The sequence below is a fragment of the Garra rufa genome, chromosome 11 (genome assembly GCF_049309525.1).
Source record: "Garra rufa chromosome 11, GarRuf1.0, whole genome shotgun sequence".
NCBI lineage: Eukaryota > Metazoa > Chordata > Actinopteri > Cypriniformes > Cyprinidae > Garra > Garra rufa.
This window is the reverse complement of record NC_133371.1, coordinates 5,740,406-5,759,386: the sequence shown is the minus strand read 5'-3', so window position 1 is coordinate 5,759,386 and position 18,981 is coordinate 5,740,406. Positions and strand designations below refer to the sequence as shown.

The 18,981-nt window shown below is 38.8% G+C and overlaps 1 protein-coding gene across 1 annotated transcript in view; it reads left to right on the top strand.

Annotated features, from left to right (window-relative positions):
- The window catches only part of LOC141346219 (transmembrane protein 255B), a 50,619-nt gene extending 34,556 nt beyond the window's left edge, over window positions 1–16,063 (top strand). The window contains exons 7-9 of the mRNA XM_073851123.1: window positions 3,984–4,143; window positions 11,493–11,630; window positions 15,700–16,063. Of these exons, the coding sequence (XP_073707224.1) occupies window positions 3,984–4,143; window positions 11,493–11,630; window positions 15,700–15,858 (457 nt within the window). The 3' untranslated portion in view covers window positions 15,859–16,063. The remainder of the gene's footprint in view (window positions 1–3,983; window positions 4,144–11,492; window positions 11,631–15,699) is intronic.
- The last annotated feature ends 2,918 nt before the right edge of the window (window positions 16,064–18,981 follow it).

Sequence of the window (18,981 nt, the reverse complement as noted above, 5' to 3'; positions counted from 1 at the left end):
TCTTTGTTGCCTTGGCTGTGTGTTTTGGGTCATTGTCATGCTGGAATACCCATCCACGAGCCATTTTCAATGCCCTGGCTAAGGGAAGGAGGTTCTCAGCCTAGGTTCTTCCCCCAAAGCATGATGTTTCCAGCTCCATGTTTGACGGTGGGGATGGTGTTCTTGGGGTCATAGGCAGCATTCCTCCTCTTCCAAACACGGTTGAGTTGAGTTTATGCCAAAGAGCTGGATTTTGGTCTCATCTGACCACAACACTTTCACCCAGTTCTCCTCTGAATAATTCAGATGTAGATGTGCTTTCTTGTTCAGCGGACCTTGCGTCCTTGATGGCATAGTGTGTTACCAATTGTTTTCTTGGTGACTATGGTCCCAGCTGCCTTGAGATCATTGACAAGATCCTCTCGTGTAGTTCTGGCCTGATTCCTCACCGTTCTCATGATCATTGAAACTCCACGAGGTGAGATCTTGCATGGAGCCCCAGACCGAGTGTCACAGCCGGAGCAGGATTGACGAGGCGAAAGTCAAAGTCAAATAACGAATACTTTTAATCTTGATTTCCAAGGAAGAGACAGGGGATTTCCACACACACTGAACACATGAACATCAAAAATGACCGACAAAGGACTGAACTCAAAGACTGACTTATAAAGCAAACTAATCAAGCTACACAGGTGAAAACGATAATGACTTAACAAGGACTAATTACAGGACTAAACCAAATCATACAAACTGACAGGGGGAGACAGAAGGAGAAACCAAATCTCAACAGTGAAAACACAAGGCAAAAGACAGGAAACATAAGGAGCCATGTGACATTATCTCCCCCTCCCGGTAGGCGCGTCTCGCGCCGTGATAGAAACACCAGGGAGGGGGGGCGGGCGCTCTGGAGGCCTTTACGGGGCAGGACCTTGCTGGGTTGGGAAGGCCTCCAGGGCGGAACAGGAAGCCATGGCGGGTCAGGCGGCCACGGCCGGACAGGCAGTTCCGGTGGCCATGGCGGGTCAGGCGGCCACGGCCGGACAGGCAGTTCCGGTGGCCATGGCGGGTCAGGCGGCCACGGCCGGACAGGCAGTTCCGGTGGCCATGGCGGGTCAGGTGGCCACGGCCGGACAGGCAGTTCCGGTGGCCATGGCGGGTCAGGCGGCCACGGCCGGACAGGCAGTTCCGGTGGCCATGGCGGGTCAGGCGGCCACGGCCGGACAGGCAGTTCCGGTGGCCATGGCGGGTCAGGCGGCCACGGCCGGACAGGCAGTTCCGGTGGCCATGGCGGGTCAGGCGGCCACGGCCGGACAGGCAGTTCCGGTGGCCATGGCGGGTCAGGCGGCCACGGCCGGACAGGCAGTTCCGGTGGCCATGGCGGGTCAGGCGGCCACGGCCGGACAGGCAGTTCCGGTGGCCATGGCGGGTCAGGCGGCCACGGCCGGACAGGCAGTTCCGGTGGCCATGGCGGGTCAGGCGGCCACGGCCGGACAGGCAGTTCCGGTGGCCATGGCGGGTCAGGCGGCCACGGCCGGACAGGCTGTTCGGGTGGCCATGGCGGGTCAGGCGGCCATGGCCGGACAGGTAGTTCAGGTGGCCATGGCTGGGCAGCCCCCGTGGCCTTGGCCTTCGTCCTCGGCCCGGCCACGTTGGCTAGGGGTACATAGCGCCCCCCCAAAATTTTCTTTGGGGAATTCAGGGGTTTCGCAGGACTGTTTGACAGAGTGGGCTCTGTAAGGCTGGACGTAACCAGCGAAGGCTCTGGAAGGCTGGATTGCACCAGCGGAGGCTCTGGAAGGCTGGACGGGACCAGCGGAGGATCTGGACGGCTGGACGGGACCAGCGGAGGATCAGGAAGGCTGGGCGGAACCAGCGGAGGCTCAGGAAGGCTGGATAGGACCAATGGAGGCTCTGGAGGACTGGACATAACCAGTGAAGGATCTGGACGGCTGGACGGGACCAGCGGAGGATCAGGAAGGCTGGGCGGAACCAGCGGAGGCTCAGGACGGCGCTCTTGAGGAGCGGGCTCTGGACGGCGCTCTTGAGGAGCGGGCTCTGGACGGCGCTCTTGAGGAGCGGGCTCTGGACGGCGCTCTTGAGGAGCGGGCTCTGGACGGCGCTCTTGAGGAGCGGGCTCTGGACGGCTGGACGACCCCAGCGGAGATTCAGGAGGGCTGGGCGTCTCCAGCGGAGACACTGAAGGAGCTAGCTCTGGGCGAGCGGTCACTGGAGGGCGCTCTGGCGGCGCGGTCACTGGAGGGCGCTCTGGCGGCGCGGTCACTGGAGGGTCAGGAAGGCTGGGCGGAACCAGCGGGGATTCTGGACGACTGGATGAGACTGGTGGAGATTCAGGCTTGACGGCCTTCTTGGCCGGGAACTCAGGAATTGTGGCCACCTTGACAGGAATAACAGGAACATCGGCCATCCTGGCCGGGTAAACAGGAACATCGGCCATCTTGGCCGGAATATCAGGAACATCGGCCATCTTGATAGGAATAACTGGAACTTCGGCCATCCTGGCCGGGAAAACAGGGACATCGGCCATCCTGGCCGGGAAATCAGGAACTGTGGCCGTCTTGACAGCCTTGGGCTTTGCCGCCCTCTTGCGTGCGGATTTGTGTGTAGCAGCCGTCTTGTGAGCTGGCGTGGCAGCAGTCAGCGGAACAATGCTGAGGAAGGCCACGGAGCTTTGGATTGTGACAGGGCGCTCGGGGCGTGGCAGGTGGTCTGAGCCGTTGACGAGGCATGTGGTGAGCACCGGCTTGGGATGAGCTGGAGCGACGCGGCGTGCATCTGAGGGGGCTGGACAAGGATCTATTTCTGAAAGCTCAATGTTAGAGCCATTCAAATAAAGAATGAAGTTGACAAAATCTACAAACGAAAGATCGTGAACGGACAGATCACTACGGATAATGTCCTTGTCCAGCCCCAACAGAAATACCACGCTGATTGATGCGTCGGGCCAGCTCACCAGATGATACAGCTCGGTAAACTCAGCCACATACCTCTCCAACTCCCGACCGCCCTGCCGCAAACTCCACAGCCGTTCCTCAGCACTTACTTTTGGGTCGGTCATTCTGTCACAGCCGGAGTAGGATTGACGAGGCGAAAGTCAAAGTCAAATAACGAATACTTTTAATCTTGATTTCCAAGGAAGAGACAGGGGATTTCCACACACACTGAACACATGAACATCAAAAATGACCGACAAAGGACTGAACTCAAAGACTGACTTATAAAGCAAACTAATCAAGCTACACAGGTGAAAACGATAATGACTTAACAAGGACTAATTACAGGACTAAACCAAATCATACAAACTGACAGGGGGAGACAGAAGGAGAAACCAAATCTCAACAGTGAAAACACAAGGCAAAAGACAGGAAACATAAGGAGACATGTGACACCGAGGGAGACTGACAGTTATTTTTTGTTTCTTACATTTGGGAATAATCGCACCAACTGTTGTCACCTTCTCACCAAGCTGCTTGACGATGGACTTGAAGCGCATTCCAGCCTTGTGTAGGTCTACAATCTTGTCCCTGACATCCTTGGATAGCTCTTTGGTCTTGGCCATGATGGAGAGTTTGAAATCTGATTGATTGATTGCTTCTGTGGACAGGTGTCTTTTGTACAGGTAACAAACTGAGATTAGGAGCACTTCCTTTTAGAGAATACCCCTAATCTCAGTTTGTTACTTGTATAAAAGACACATGGGAGCCAGAAATCTTGCTGATTGATAGGAGGTCAAATACTTATTTCACTCATTAAAATGCAAATCAATTTATAACTTTTTTGAAATGCATTTTTCTGGATTTATTTGTTATTCTTCTGTATTTCACTGTTAAAATAAACTTACCATTAAAATTATCAACTGATCATTTCTTTGTCAGTGGGCAAACGTACAAATTCACTGTACTCTTTCTTTAGAACATCTAGTAATATGACATACCATGGACATGTAGTATCATGGCAATAATTTGCCTGCTTGGTATGTTTTCCAGTGGAGGATATCTGAACAATTACTATGAGTTTGTTGGTGTGCAAAGCTGTCAGGAGGTCCACTCTCTGTATGTTCTTCTCTGGGTCCTAACCACCCTCAACCTGCTGGCTTTCGTGTGTGGAATCATGACCACAGCTGTACTGGGCAGTATCAAAGACATGGTGAGTCACTGAGCTAATCACAGACAGAGAAAGAAAAAGAATGGTCTGCCCTAGCATTGTGTGACTTTCAGAATTTGTCTTAACTTAAACAAATCAGGCCAAAATCATGGATCTTTTTAGTCTTATTTACAAATGCTAAAACACAGCATGTCAGAAATGAAGACCTAATGTTCCAAACCTTAAATACAGTATACAGCTTCTACTTCTGCAACAACAGCAGCTCAAACTTATTGAAAAAATCTCTATATATAAAATATTGTAATAACTGATCAGCATTTTTAAGTAACAAATCAATGAAATATTTAGAAATGGCTTATTCCAGGCTCCATTGGAGGAATAGTCAGGTGTTGAAGCTCTTTACGTTACATCAGTAAAGAGTAAAAAAGACCTTAAACAAATCTGGCCAATATTGAATTTTATTTTCAGTAATGTAAATGCTTGTTATCATTTTAAAAAAAAACTGTAAGAGTGATTTGCAAGGAAGGTGGGATCTTGTGCTTTTCAAAGCTAGCTTGCTGTTGCAAAAACATTTTTGTTGTTGTGCTGATTGGGTGTCTTTTCACATGCTGATAGCAATCACTAAGTTAAGTGGTCTAAATGTATTTATGTGTGTTTACTTCACCTATGAAAGTCATAGGACCATAAAATGTTTGTTTAATCATGTACATTGGTCTAAAATAGGCTGTCATTGTACAGATGAAGTCAAAAGTTTACAAACACCTTGCAGAATCTGCAAAATGTTCATTATTTTAACCAAATAATTTAAAAAAAGGGATCATGCAAAATGTTTTTTTTTTAATTGCTAATGTCGTTTTGTCCAATCTGTAAATGTCAAAACTCTAAACACAATTGGCACAACATCCGTCTGTTGTGACCATACCACAATTTGTGTTGTTTTCACACAATATGTAGTCAATTACCATGTTTCTAAAATGCACACATTTTCTTTTCATACAAGCTTACCCAAAACCAAAATCATGGATCTTTGTAGTCTCATTGAAAAATGCTTAAACACAGCATGTCAGAAATGAAGACGTAATGTTCCAAACCCTAAATACAGTAAAAAGCTTCTCCTTCTGCAACAACAGCAGCTCAGAAGTATTGAAAAAAATCTCCCTATATAAAATATTGTAACAACTGATAAGCATATTTTAAGTAACCGATCAATGAAATGAGATTCCAGTCTCAGTTGGAGAAATAGGTGTTGAAGCTCTTTCCATTACATCAAAATAGAGTTAAAAAACCTCTGTGAATTGGTTTCATGCATACAATGCCTGGGAGAGGAAGAGAAATAGTTGTACGGGGGAGAGGAGTAGTTGGTCAGAAAAAGGGAGAAGAGGTAGAGGAGAAGAGTAAGAATGTGTGATGGACTGTGCATTTTAGTTAGTTTTTTCCCCTTGCACATGTGGAACCTACGAAAGCTCATTTCTGACACAAAATATAAAGGGTAATTGTGACTTTTTTTACCTTACAATTTTGATAAAGTCTGAATTGCAAGTCCGACTTGTGAGAAAAAAAGTTCAGAATTACCATATTTTTTATTCATTTTTTTTCTGTGAGAAAAACAAACTTGCATAGTAACCAAAGGCCATGTATGTTGGAATTTTTACCATGGGGGCACCATCCACATCCAACCTACACCCACTGGAAAGCAACTTCAATCAGACTTCCAATTGAATTTCTGCATAGAGGACCCTATCTTTTTCTATTGTACATTCTATAAAGTAATGACTCATTCAGTTTTAGATAGTATGTTGCCAAGAAAGAACACTTATTTTGTAAAATGGGTTTCAGTTAAAAGTAAACTCAAGGCCGAATTACAAAAAACAATGGATTTTTAAATTGTCATGTTTCAATAACAATTTTTGATAAAACACATTTACATTTATGCATGTTGCAGGTGCTGTTTACAAAAGAGGAGGAACAAGTATTTTGTCAAAGAGCCAACAATATTTGTAATATATGATGCCAGGGTTATTAGACAACTAAGAAGCAAGCGAAAGAAGAAATGCAGAGATTTGTTTTCTTTTTGCAAGTGTCAGTGTGTGTTTAAGTGCATTATTTTAAGTGTGTGAGGTGGTTAAGTGCTGTTCGGATGCGGTGGTAGTGGTTGGCAGCTCATTCCATCAGAGAGGAATGGAGAGCGTGAAGGTTTTGGAAATTGTTTATTTGCCTCAATATGAAGGTATAGAGTTGCTGTTCCAGCGGCTGTCCTGAAAGTCCGCATCAAAACCTTGCATTTGATTCTGGCCACAACTGGGAGCCAGCAGAGTGAGATTATGGGGTGTGATGTGGGTCCTTCTTGGCTGATTAAAGACCAGACGTGCTGGATCGTCTGCAGAGCTTAGTCACACTGGTTTAAAGGCAATAAAGTGACATTCCCAGTTAAGAAAGAGTGAGTGTTTCTGCTTTTGTTTATTGATTAAAGCCGAAAACAGCTGCAAAGTTTTGTGTTTTGCTTCCAATAATCCTTCGGTGTTAAAGGATGGGAAATTCATTTTCCTGCAGGAAAATCAATCTTGGTTTATAGGCAGATATTTGGCTGACCAAACCAGATTCTGCTCAAGGATGTTTGAGTTTGTTTTTGTCCATGTTGCCCTTGATACAAACAAGCTTTCTAGTTGTTTGTATTTGTAAATCTGAAAATAATGCTGTCATCACCATGTTTGACTGATGGTGTTACTTAGGAGGATTGCTTTATTCGTTTCAAGTTTTATAATTTGTATAAGTCCAGTTTATACCTAGTTTCATTTTTTAAATTTTATTACACATCTGCATTACACATTTTTAATGTAAGAACAGAAAAAATATATTGTCGTAGTAGTGCGGTCAAAATACATACAGTTTACAATTTATTGTTGGAACACATTCATTAATTATTCAAATATTTTATATAATTTATCAACTAATTTGTATTTTGCATTTATGCAATCACTCTCTACACTTTGTACAGTCATAAAAACTGATTTGACTGAGTGAAAACCTCATGAAAATTCTTTATGCATTTTTAGTACACTTTGAAGTATAGTCTCAGTAAACTACTAGTTTAGTAGATTTATACTGCATGTATACGCTTTCTTTAAGTGAACTTTACATCATACTTCAAGTATACTACTATGTCCCTATTTAGGTATTAATTTGTATATATTTTGTTAAATGAATATCTGAACATACAACACATCAAAAGAAAAAACTGAGTATCTGCTTGTAAACAAAAACATTTTATTCTAGGTTAATGCATTCTTTTTTTATAAACACTTGAATGTGGGTAAGTTTCATAAACTAAAAATAAATAACATTTTGAACAAAAAGCGGAAAAAAGACAAATCATGTTAATCAAAATGTAAATTGAGTCAGTCATTATTACCTCTTCATCAACATTTTATTTCATAACGTTACACAGTTTTCCATATCGATGGTTGTGATGCTGTTTAATGTCTGATGATTGTGTTAGATTACATGTGGAAGCATCTGTTGTTTCGGTTTCTTCTTCGCTTGTGTTTAGGAAATAGCTCAAATATATTTAGACTTTTTCTAAGTATGTCAAGTATACTTCAATGTCATTTTAAGTATATTTCTGAGAAGTACATAAAATGTAGACTGAAAGCATACTTTCCTGTTTTAGTTTGAAAGAATACTAAAACTTTGTAAGGGCAGATATGACTTTGATTGATTTACAGTGCTGCAAAAACAATACAAATAGATACCTTTGACTCTCGTCAGAGCACAAATGCACACAGAAATGTTTGAAAACAGTTATCATTAGTTTTTTCGAGTATCCAGGCACAGCTGCTCTGGTGTTCCTCAGTTAGCACACAAAAATGACAAGAGTTGGCTAAAATCACCAATTCTAATTTGTGGGTGTCTGCATGACCCAATCAGAACTGAAACACTGTTGGAAACATGGCAACAGGGTCAAATACTTTTGAAGAAGCGCATTTACTAGACTTTGCATTAAATTAGTTGGCATGAAACATTTTTTGGCACTTTCTAGCAAGTAAACTACATTTCCATGAGATGGACTGCACTATATTTTACTTTAAGATAACCTTTTAACAAAGTGCATATGAATTTTACACTAATACCTCCTTTGTTGTCTATACAAGTGCTTGCAGAGATTACTCGATGATGATCTGAGGTCTTTAATGCTTCAAAGAAACAAGGCAAAAGATGCTGCACAGAAATTAGGAAATGACCGTAATAAAGAATTGTCATCATCAGTATCATAAGTTAAGAAACAAGGTAATAAAAATAACATTATATCAAAAAGAAGGAATATTACGGGTGGTAATGGTAAACACTAAATGAAATAGTTACAATAAATAAATAAATTTCAAGGGTGTGTGGAAAATGAAGGACAGTTTATCATTAAACCCTTAGATATAGCTAATTATTTTAACACTTTTTTTCATTAATAAAGTGAATAATTTACGATCTGGCATGTATAGTAATGATTTACAATTAGTGTGTAATCCTATTGTTAACATGATGAAAGATAAAATCTGCTGTTTTAATTTTAGTCCCATTGATCAAAAAAAGAGTAGAAAAAATGTTGCTTTCAATTCAAGTTAGTCAAGTCCACAAACTATTTTGATGAAAAATACTGCACTTTATCGACGTTCTTTTGCTTGGAATATGGTTCCCATAAATATACCAAAGAGTGACTGTTGTATTTTAAAGAAAATGTGAAGATATGCTTCTAAATATGTAGACGTTTATTTTAAGTGCTGCTAATGCTGAGATGTATAGTGTTTTTCTTTTTTGTCTTTTTATCTATTGTACAACTGTATGTTTTAGATTGACTTGTGGACCCCAGGAAGCTAATAGGCATCCAATTAAACAATAAATATGTCATGGTGTGTTCTAGGCCATAATAAAATGAACCAGACTGTGTGGGAAATTTGTTTTACAAACTAATTTTGTGATTTTTGATCCTCTCCAAACGAAACATGTTTGTGTGTTTTTTATCTCACACGCAACCTTGACCTTCATCAAAGACTGTAACAAAAATAATACTTGTACATGTAGTTTTAAAGTTTGTTTTGCACAAATCCTGAGTGCATGACCTTTTGCCATTCCCCAGTAATATCTACATAGATTCTGATCTATTCATAAGCCGTACGTGAAATGACAGATGAACTCCAGCTTTGCTTTAAAAGCTCCTCTTATTGGATTAGCGCTGAAGACACAGATGTTCTTCTGGAAACGCTTCTGAAAAAGAAAGGAAAACTGTTACTTTTACTGGTCCAGTTTTTCACAGAGATCAAAATAGTGCTGCTTTGAAGACTGTAAGTGGGACAGAATTGGACAGCGTATCATATAAATCACTGCAAATCTGTCGGACCACTGGAGAGGCTTTTTTAAATCTGTCAGCAAAGTACAATGAAGAGAAACATTTGGGTTTATTTTTGACATAATTTATCCCCTGGAAAATCAGTGTGAAGACATTGTAAATGTTTGGACGCTTTCCTGCTGATTCAGCGAAATATCTCTGACACTTTGTCAGCATTGTCTGTCTTCATCACTAGAAACTTTGCTCTTCTTGATCAGTTAATCCATTTGTGAATCTGGCTTAAACTTATTAGGTTTCTAGGTTGTCCCTTACAAAAAAGATGTGTATTTAAGTGTGATATTAGTATACTTCTTTCAAACAAAAAAATAGGAAAGGATACTTTCAGTCTACTTTTTATGTACTTATCAGAAATATACCTAATGACACTAGGGGCGCTATTGCGCATCTTCTGGACAGAATTTCTAAAACACAAGTGAAGAAGAAACCGAAACAACAGATGCTTCCACATGTAATCTAACACAATCATCAGACATAAAACAGCATCAAAACCATAGATATGGAAAACTGTGTAACGTTATGGAATAAAATGTTGACACATGAAGATGTAATAATTATTATTAAGCTTTGGGGTGTTGATCAACTCCATTTACATTTTGATTAACATAATTTGTCTTTTTTCTTTTTCGCTTTTTATTCAAAATATTGTTTATTTATTTTTTTTTTTATAAAATGTCAAGTGTTTACAAAAAGAATGCATGAGGCTAGAAAAATTTGTTGTTTTTGTTTTTTACAAGCGATACCCTGTTCTTCCTTTTGATATTTTGTATGTTTCTATATTTCTATAATAAAATAAATAGAAATGAATACCTAAATAGAGACATAGTGGCATACTTAAAGTATGATGTAAAGTTCACTTAAGGAAAACCTAATGAGTATACATGCAGTATAAAACTACTAAACTAGTAGTTTACTGAGACTACACTTCAAAGTGTACTAAAAATACAAAAAAAAGTATTTAATTAGTAAACTATCAGTATACCCATAAGTTCACTTTTAGTATACTTGCAGTACAAACTGAAAACATAGATGTAAACTACTTAAAGTATACTTTTATATACTGGAAATTGGGTCTATTTAGTCTCAAGGAGTATTGAAATAGTGCACTTCATATACTTCTTTTTGGTAAGAGGTGCCATGTTTATTGTGTTTTCTCAATAGCCAATACACAACAAACTAAGACTCAGTAACAAAAAACACACTTGTAAACATAGGAAATTCTTGATATTGTATATGCACTTGTAGAAATTTATATTAAAAAACATGATATGGCAGTTTCAAGATGTATACATATTTCCTTGACCAACCTTGATTCATTTCAGTATCCAAAAACCACTGTAACCGTTTCATTCACACAGATCTCAGTCTAATTGTGTTTAGTATATTTGATAGTTTGTGTTTGAATTGAACATTTTTTAACACAGTGTTTAATTTAGTCTGAGGTTTGCAATATTGAGTTGGTGGTTTTGGCTTTGCGTTTATAGTTTTGATTAATGTGGTATTGCTTTCAGGAAATGTGTCTCAGCATTTAGAGGAAACTGTGCCAATTCAGCCACTGTTGTTTCCCAAGACGGGCATTCGAGTTATATACGGCTTGCGGCAGATGCAGGTTTATGAAAGCTTATAAGACATGATAGGCATTAATCTTTCATTTTATCTCCCATGCAATACTTTTAATGCTTCCAACTTAGGTTTTTTAAATACCTAAGACCTGCATGCCACTTCAAGGATCATCAGCCACAAAATAGATTTTGTGCATGCATATAAATCAAAATAAAACATGATTGCGTTGTCTTTTATGCAAACACAAGAGATTGCCCCGTGCAACAGAGATATACCAATAAACAATGGATCCTTTTGACATTTCCGGGATTGGAACACAGAAGTAAACTATACTTTCTGGGGCAGTTGTGTAGATAAACTGCTTTGGTAAATATCCTATTGGCATATGGCAGCCAGAGATGACTCTTATACTTGTTTTTTTTTTCCTTCTCAACAGAAGGCTGGGGTGGTCGGTCTTGATGTGTCCCAATGGAGAGGTTCATCTCTATTCTCTTTTGATGGGGCCAACTGTTCTTCCCCCACTGCACCCTTGCTAATGGATCCTAACTCTCACGCAGGACACCAGCTCTACCCGGTCAGTACATCACGCTCACTTATGCTCACATGCACACAGTCTTTTATGGTATGATTCAGTTTCTGCAGCCCGTAAAATGAGTGTGAGACTCCCTATCAAATCCCCTGTTGATACGGTGTGTACTCTCAGAATGATCCCTGTCTGAAATCCCACAGCATTCCCTTATAAAACCGTGCCTAAGTACACTGACCATTGGGCTTGTCCTGATCACACCCCTGCCCTGCAGAGAACGCCAGCCAGAAGTACAACCAATCCCAGATCATGGATCTTCAGGCACTCTCACCCCTGCTGAGTGATCTGAAGTTGCTTTTGGAAGCATCGTCACAAAAGTTCCACTGGCCAACTTAAACACACATCGCTAAGCATCAAATTTTAGCCACGTCCATCTTGAACAACATATACACAGTACAGATAAAAAGGGATAAATGGTTTAGTGAAAAGTTCTTTGGGAACCAAATCTATTGCATCGCTGCGCAAAACTTTTACATTTTTATTTTTAAACGGGTCATCGGATGCAAAACTCACTTTTACATGAACATTAATGTGTGTTGGCAGTTTGTGTACACAACCACCCTACAATGATAAAAAATCCACCCAGTGGTATTTTTTTAATCTTTAAAGGGGTCATCGGATGCCCATTTTCCACAAGTTCATTTGATTTTTTAGGGTCTATAATATACTTTGGTAAAAAATTCTCAATAGTAGTGTAAAAAACACCCTTTTACCTTGTCAAAATCAGCTCATTTTATTGCATGGTCCCTTTAAATGCTAATGAGCTCTGCTCGTCCCGCCCCTCTCTGCTGTGGGATTATGAGCTGTATTGTTTACTTTAGCCACGTTTAGGTGTGTATATCGGCGAAACTTGCCAACAAGCACATTATTAAGAAAGGCCATTTGCAAAGATGCTTAAAAACCCCTCATACTCACTTCTGCTGTGGGTGAAGCTGCATCACGAATGATTCACACAAACATAGATGCATATGTAGATCGGGATGGTGCTTTCCTTTTAAAAACGAAAGTAATGTTATCCTCTGCCTCTTCAGCGGCTCAGATGTCAGGAGTAAATGAGGACTGCTGTGTTCAGTATTACATCCAACAACAGAACACCTCAATCGCTCAATTAGAGTCTTCCTCTGCACCTGAGTCGACACTATGGTGATCAGAGTCGGACTGTTTCAGCTGGGTGGGGGCGGGGCTAAGGTAAGGCGCTCATGTCAATCAACTATCGTGGGAGTGGCCTCTGTCTGTGTTTCGCCACACCCACAAGAAGCTGAGAATGACCTGATTTTAAAAAGGGGATATTACCTTTAAAGATTAAGAAAACTACCACTGGGTGGACTTTTATCATTGTAGGGTGGTTGTGTACACAAACTGCCAACACACATTAATGTTCAAACAACATGTAAAAGTGAGTTTTGCATCGGATGACTCCTTTAAAAGTTATATCCTCTTTTTAAAATCAGGTCATTCTCCGCTTCTTGTAGGTGTGACGAAACACAGACAGAGGCCCCTCCCACGATAGTTGATTGACATGAGCGCCTTACCTTAGCCCCGCCCTCATCGAGCTGAAACAGTCCGAATACGATCGCCATTGTATGACTCAGGTGCAGAGGAAGACAAGAATGTCTCAGAATGAGCTTTTTTTTTCAGCTAAACCAGCTAAATGCGGCTAAAGTAAACATTACGGCTCATCATCCCACAGCAAAGAGGGGTGGGGCAAGCAGAGCTCATTAGCATTTAAAGAAACATGCAACAGAATAGCTCACTCTAAAAGGGTTGATTTTGACAAGGTAAAAAGAGTGTTTTTTTTACACTAAATTTACACTACCATTGAGAAATTTTAACCAAAGTATGTTATAGACTTCACGTTAAGACCCTAAAGAATCATATCAACTTTTGGAAAATGGCCATCCCATGACCCCTTTAAGAGTGAATGAGCAGCTCTAGGCAATATCTCATTTTGGCTTGAAATCCAAGACAACTGACCATTTGCAAAGACCTGCTCTAATGCCACACATCATATTCTTACTCTGTGAAAAATACATTATGGAGCAAAGAGGACACTGACAATACACCAACAGACAAGAAACAGACAGACATCTGATCCTCTTTGATCTGATATATTTACTTGAAGTACCCCTGAGATTTTAAAATAAATGTTTTAATAATTATCACATTTGCATGTTCTTTGGTTCTCTGACATTGGTTATGGTCACATATCATGCAGGTAAACAAATAAAATATTTGTTTTTTTAGCAAGTTTTTTTTATTTTCATTGATTTTTAAAATGATTAATTTTAATTAAATGTTTTTTATGATTTAATTAATCATTAGCTTTTCATTAAACTCATAAACACCCTGCAGTTCCTTCACAAACACCAGTTTGGGATACCATGACATAACATAATTTAATGCACTTCTTTGTTGTGTTTAATAACAACAAATGTAATGTATTTTCTTACTCTTTGTTTTTTAATGTCAGTATGGTACAAGATTATCCTATTTAAATCAATGTGATAAAGGAAGCAAACAGAAAACGTTCTCCTAACTTGGGCTAACATTCTCAAAAGGTTCTCTCAAAGTTAGCGGAAAACGTTCTTGCAGTAACGCTAGTAGAACTTTTATTGTTCAGTCTACTTTTACTTTTACTCCACTACATTTCCCGAAGTATATTCATTCGGATCTCATTTGTGAGAATTGTGAGATGTAAAGTCACAACTGTGAGAAATTTTTTTTGTATAAAACTGTATAAAAAATTCTCACAAAAGTATTGCGTTCTTTCTAGAAAGTGTTTGCTCACAATAATATTGCCTTTCCCTCAAAAAATGTTTGCATTTGCATTAAAATTTAGTTTTCTTTCTTTCACCTTTCTTTTATTTTTGTCAAGTTAATAAACGTATAATTCTGACTTTTTTCTCACAAATGCAAGTTTGTATCTCGCATTTCTGACTTCTTTTCAGGAAATTCTGGCTTTTTTTCACAGAATTGCATGATACAAACTTGCAATTGTAAGAAATAAAGTCAGAATTGAGAGATATAAATTCAAAATTCGGACATCTTTTTTCTTAGAAATTGATGATATAAACTCGCAATTGTGAGATAATTTTCCCCACAAATGCTAGTTTTTATCTTGCAATTCTGACTTCTCCGAATTGGGTGATGTAAACTCACAATTGTGAGAAATAAAGTCAGAATTGCAATATCAACTCATAATTCAGCCTTTTTTCTCAGAAACGTGTGATATAAACTCGCAATTGCGGAAAAAAATGTGCATTTACTTTCAATACTTAAGTACATTTAAGATAAAAAATAAACAAACACTTTTTGTACTTAAGTACAATAGCTATCACATACTTTAAGACTTTTACTCAAGTAATATTCTAAACGGTGACTTCAACTTCTACCATAGTCGTTTTCTGGTAAGATATCTGTACTTTTACTTAAGTATGGCTTTCAGGTACTTTATACACCACTGCTTAATGGGAACGCCACGAGAACGTTTTTATAATGTAAAATTGTTAGCTGAGTTGGGTCAAAAGTAATCTAAAAGTAATCCAAAAGTACTCTGATTATATTACTTACCATGTGTAATGTAATGTAATGGATTACGTAACCAAGTACAATTTTTGCCAATTTGTAAGTACTCGCATTTGTGCCTGTGTGGTTTATAAATGGCAAATACTGCATTATGATTGGTCAGATCGCCTGTCAGTCAAACTCCCAGCAAAGGGTCTGTTCAAGAATCCGTGAGAAAATAAATGACAAGTTTCATCCAAGATTGTGAACAGGTCATCGTCAGAGGTAATTGAGGAAATCAGGTTATTTTTTTAATTCAGTACTGAAAAGTACTTTTTTATGTAAATCAAATGCACCATTTAACTCAGTGTTTCTATTATGTGCTCTATTTACAGCAGACAATGAGGTAGTTCACTAGGTTACAGAACAGAGCTGGAGTAAGACAAAAAATAGCTTTACTGTTCAGCTCCAAAAATCTTGATGAAGTGATGATGTGTAATTTAAAAGCTAAAAAGATTGGTTTCAATGCAGTATTTTTTCGTCTTTCCTCTAGAAGGCATCGCTTTATGTTTCTCCAGCAACACCTGCGGCTGCAGGAACGAATGCATCTCCTGGAGGATCATCGGATACGTCCCACATACAGCCCAACCCTCCTCCCTTTGCCCCCCTCTACAATCTGCTACCCTACAAGACCTCGGCCTTCTCAGCTTAGAACATCTGAATCCAAACCAAAGACCTTTAGACTGCACTCGCCTTAAACACAATATGAACTCAAAAAATGCTTTCTGAATAAATTTCCATGCTCCTATTGCACAAGATTTATGCGAGCAAGAAAACGGCTTGTTTTCATAATCTTTCATCAAAATGTCTCTTCACTTTCTTCACCTCTGTAATGGAGAAACAATAGCCTTTCTACAGCAAGCCTGGGTGGGTGGATGGGAAAACAACTAATGATATTTTTTCTACTTTTCATGACTCAGTGAAACGCCCGCTCTATTTTGTTTTCTAGTGAATAATTCATTTGATTTATAAATATGCCACATTATAGACATTTACTGACGAAATGCATTGCTAATATAATTTCATATTGTCTTTTAAGGTGGCATACACTCTTAAAAATAAAGGTGCTTTAAAAGGTTCTTCACAGCAATGCCATAAAAGATCGATTTTTGGTTCCACAAAGAACCGTTCAGTCAAAGTTCTTCAAAGAACTATCTATTTCTTACCTTTTTATAATCTGAAGAACCTTCTTTCACCACAAGGAAATGTTCTTTAGAAGTTAAAGGTTCTTTACGGAACCATTGAGACAAAAAATGTTCTCCTATGGCATCGTGAAGCACCTTTATTTTTAAGAGCGTAAGGCTGCAAAGTCTAGCTGTAAAATATACCGTAATGTATAACATATAATCACTAATTACAATCAGTTGTAGACTGTGACTCCATTTGAACTAACTTCTCCAGAGAATAATATTAATTATCATCAATCATCATTAGTTTTTCCATACTTCTGTTGATTTCGTCAGCTTGTTACAACTTGAGGTTTTCTTGAAGCACTTTTTAAAAGCAAGGCATAGGAACAGACCTTCAAAATGCATTCTATAGATGTTTGTATATGATGTGTGAATGTTTCTTTTGATGAAGTTGAATTGTTGTTTCTGTGTAATGTTTTATCTCTTTTATACTTAAAAGTGTTACTTTAAATTTAATTATAATGATATATTTTTGTTTTTGTACAAGCTCTGTTAAAAAGAAGTTCATATTTTATACCAAAGGCAGTGTACTTGGCAGTAAAATAAAAACAAAGCTTTATTCTCATAAGGCTATATTTTGAGGCCGAACATAATAAATTTTTGCTTCTGACTGACACTCACATATGACAGTAATGCACCAAAACTAGTAAACATTTGACGACTTAGTCTGGTTACAAAGGTCTAATCCAATAAGACAAAAGACTCCGAATAACTGCATTAAGAACATATTACATTTTGAGAGATTACAGAAACAGAAAACAGGACGCATACATCTTGAGCACAGAACAGTGCAGTGTTCAATTCAAGTGTTCAGACTCTCTCAGCAGGTCTGTGTTCTGTTCATTGTACTCCACAACTGGACCTCATTAGATGACGTCATGCATTTTGAAGCATCACCTGCTTCAATTAAAATGTCATTTCCAATAATGTCAGGCTTTCTACATATTCCATATGACCACTAGCCTCTCTAAAAATATCCTAACATATGTAACGGCAATGGAAACAGGACGGATTTCCATTAGACTGGATGTAGCTAGGTCATATGTTATGAAAACCAAATGTTTTGTGTTATAAGCGATTGTCCAGGTTCAAAGCCAGTTAAGCTCCATGGACATCATTGGTTATGCTACAGAAAATAATATAGTTATTTAGTTTGTAAAACTGATGTTTATAGTGATGCAAGGTTTAGATTTAGAATTTTCAAAAGTATTGCCAGGATTAGGCAATCGCTCAAAAAGAATACTTAAGTAAAGTTCAAGTATATTTTAAGTCTACTTTATGTAGTAAGTATAAATTATTAGTGTACTAGTAGTATACTTTTAAGTGTACTATTTCAATACTCTTTGGGACTAATTTCTAGTATATAAAAGTATGCTTTTAAGTATACTTTAAGCATAACAGTAGTAAACTTTGAGTTCACAACTAGTTTACATGTTTTCAGTTTGTACTGCTAGTATACTAAAAGTGAACTTATAGGTATACTGATAGTTTACTAATTAAATAATTTTTATGCATTTTTAGTACACTTTGAAGTATAGTCTCAGTACACTACTAGTTTAGTAGTTTTATATTACAAGAATACTCATAGGTTTTCTTTAACTGAACTTTACATCATACTTTAAGTATACTACTACGTCCCTATTTAGGTATTTATTTGTATATATTTTGTTATATGAATATCTGAACATGCAAAACATCAAAAGAAAAAAAACAGGGTATCTGCTTGTAAACAAAAATTCTAGCTTCATGCTTTCTTTTTTATAAACACTTGCATGTGGGTTAGTTTCATAAATTAAAAATAAATAAACAGCATTTTGAACAAAAAGACTATTGATGATAATCAAAACGTAGCTAGAGTTGATCAATGCCCCAAAGCTTGACAGTCATTATTTCCTCTTCATGGGGGGACATTTTATTCCACAACGTTACACAGTTTTCCATATCTATGGTTTTGATGCTGTTTTATGTCTGACGATTGTGTTAGATTACATGTGGAAGCATCTGTTGTTTCGGTTTCTTCTTCACTTGTGTTTTGTAAAATCTGTACAGAAGATGAACAATAGCGCCCCTATTCTTTAAATTATTCTAAATATTCTGCAAATTCGCATTCCAACCTGCAGACACTAAAAGCAACCTGCGGCAACAATGTTAAAGGAGTCATCGGATGCAAAACTCACTTTTCCATGTTGTTTGAACATTAATGTGTGTTGGCAGTTTGTGTACACAACCACCCTAAAATGATACAAATCCACCCAGTGGTATTTTTTTTAATCTTTAAAAGTAATATCCCCTTTTTAAAATCAGGTCATTCTCAGCTTCTTGCCGTTGTGACGAAGCACAGTTGATTGACATGAGCGTCTTACCTTAGCCCCGCCCTCATCGAGCTGAAACTGTCCAACTCTGATCGCCATTGTGTGACTCAGGTGCAGAGGAAGACTCTAATTGAGCGATTGAGGTGTTCTGTTGTTGGATGTAATAATGAACACAGCAGTCGTCATTTACTCCTGACATCTGAGCCGCTGAAGAGGCAGAGGACAATGTTACTTTCGTTTTTAAAAGGAAAGCACCGATCCTGATCTACATAT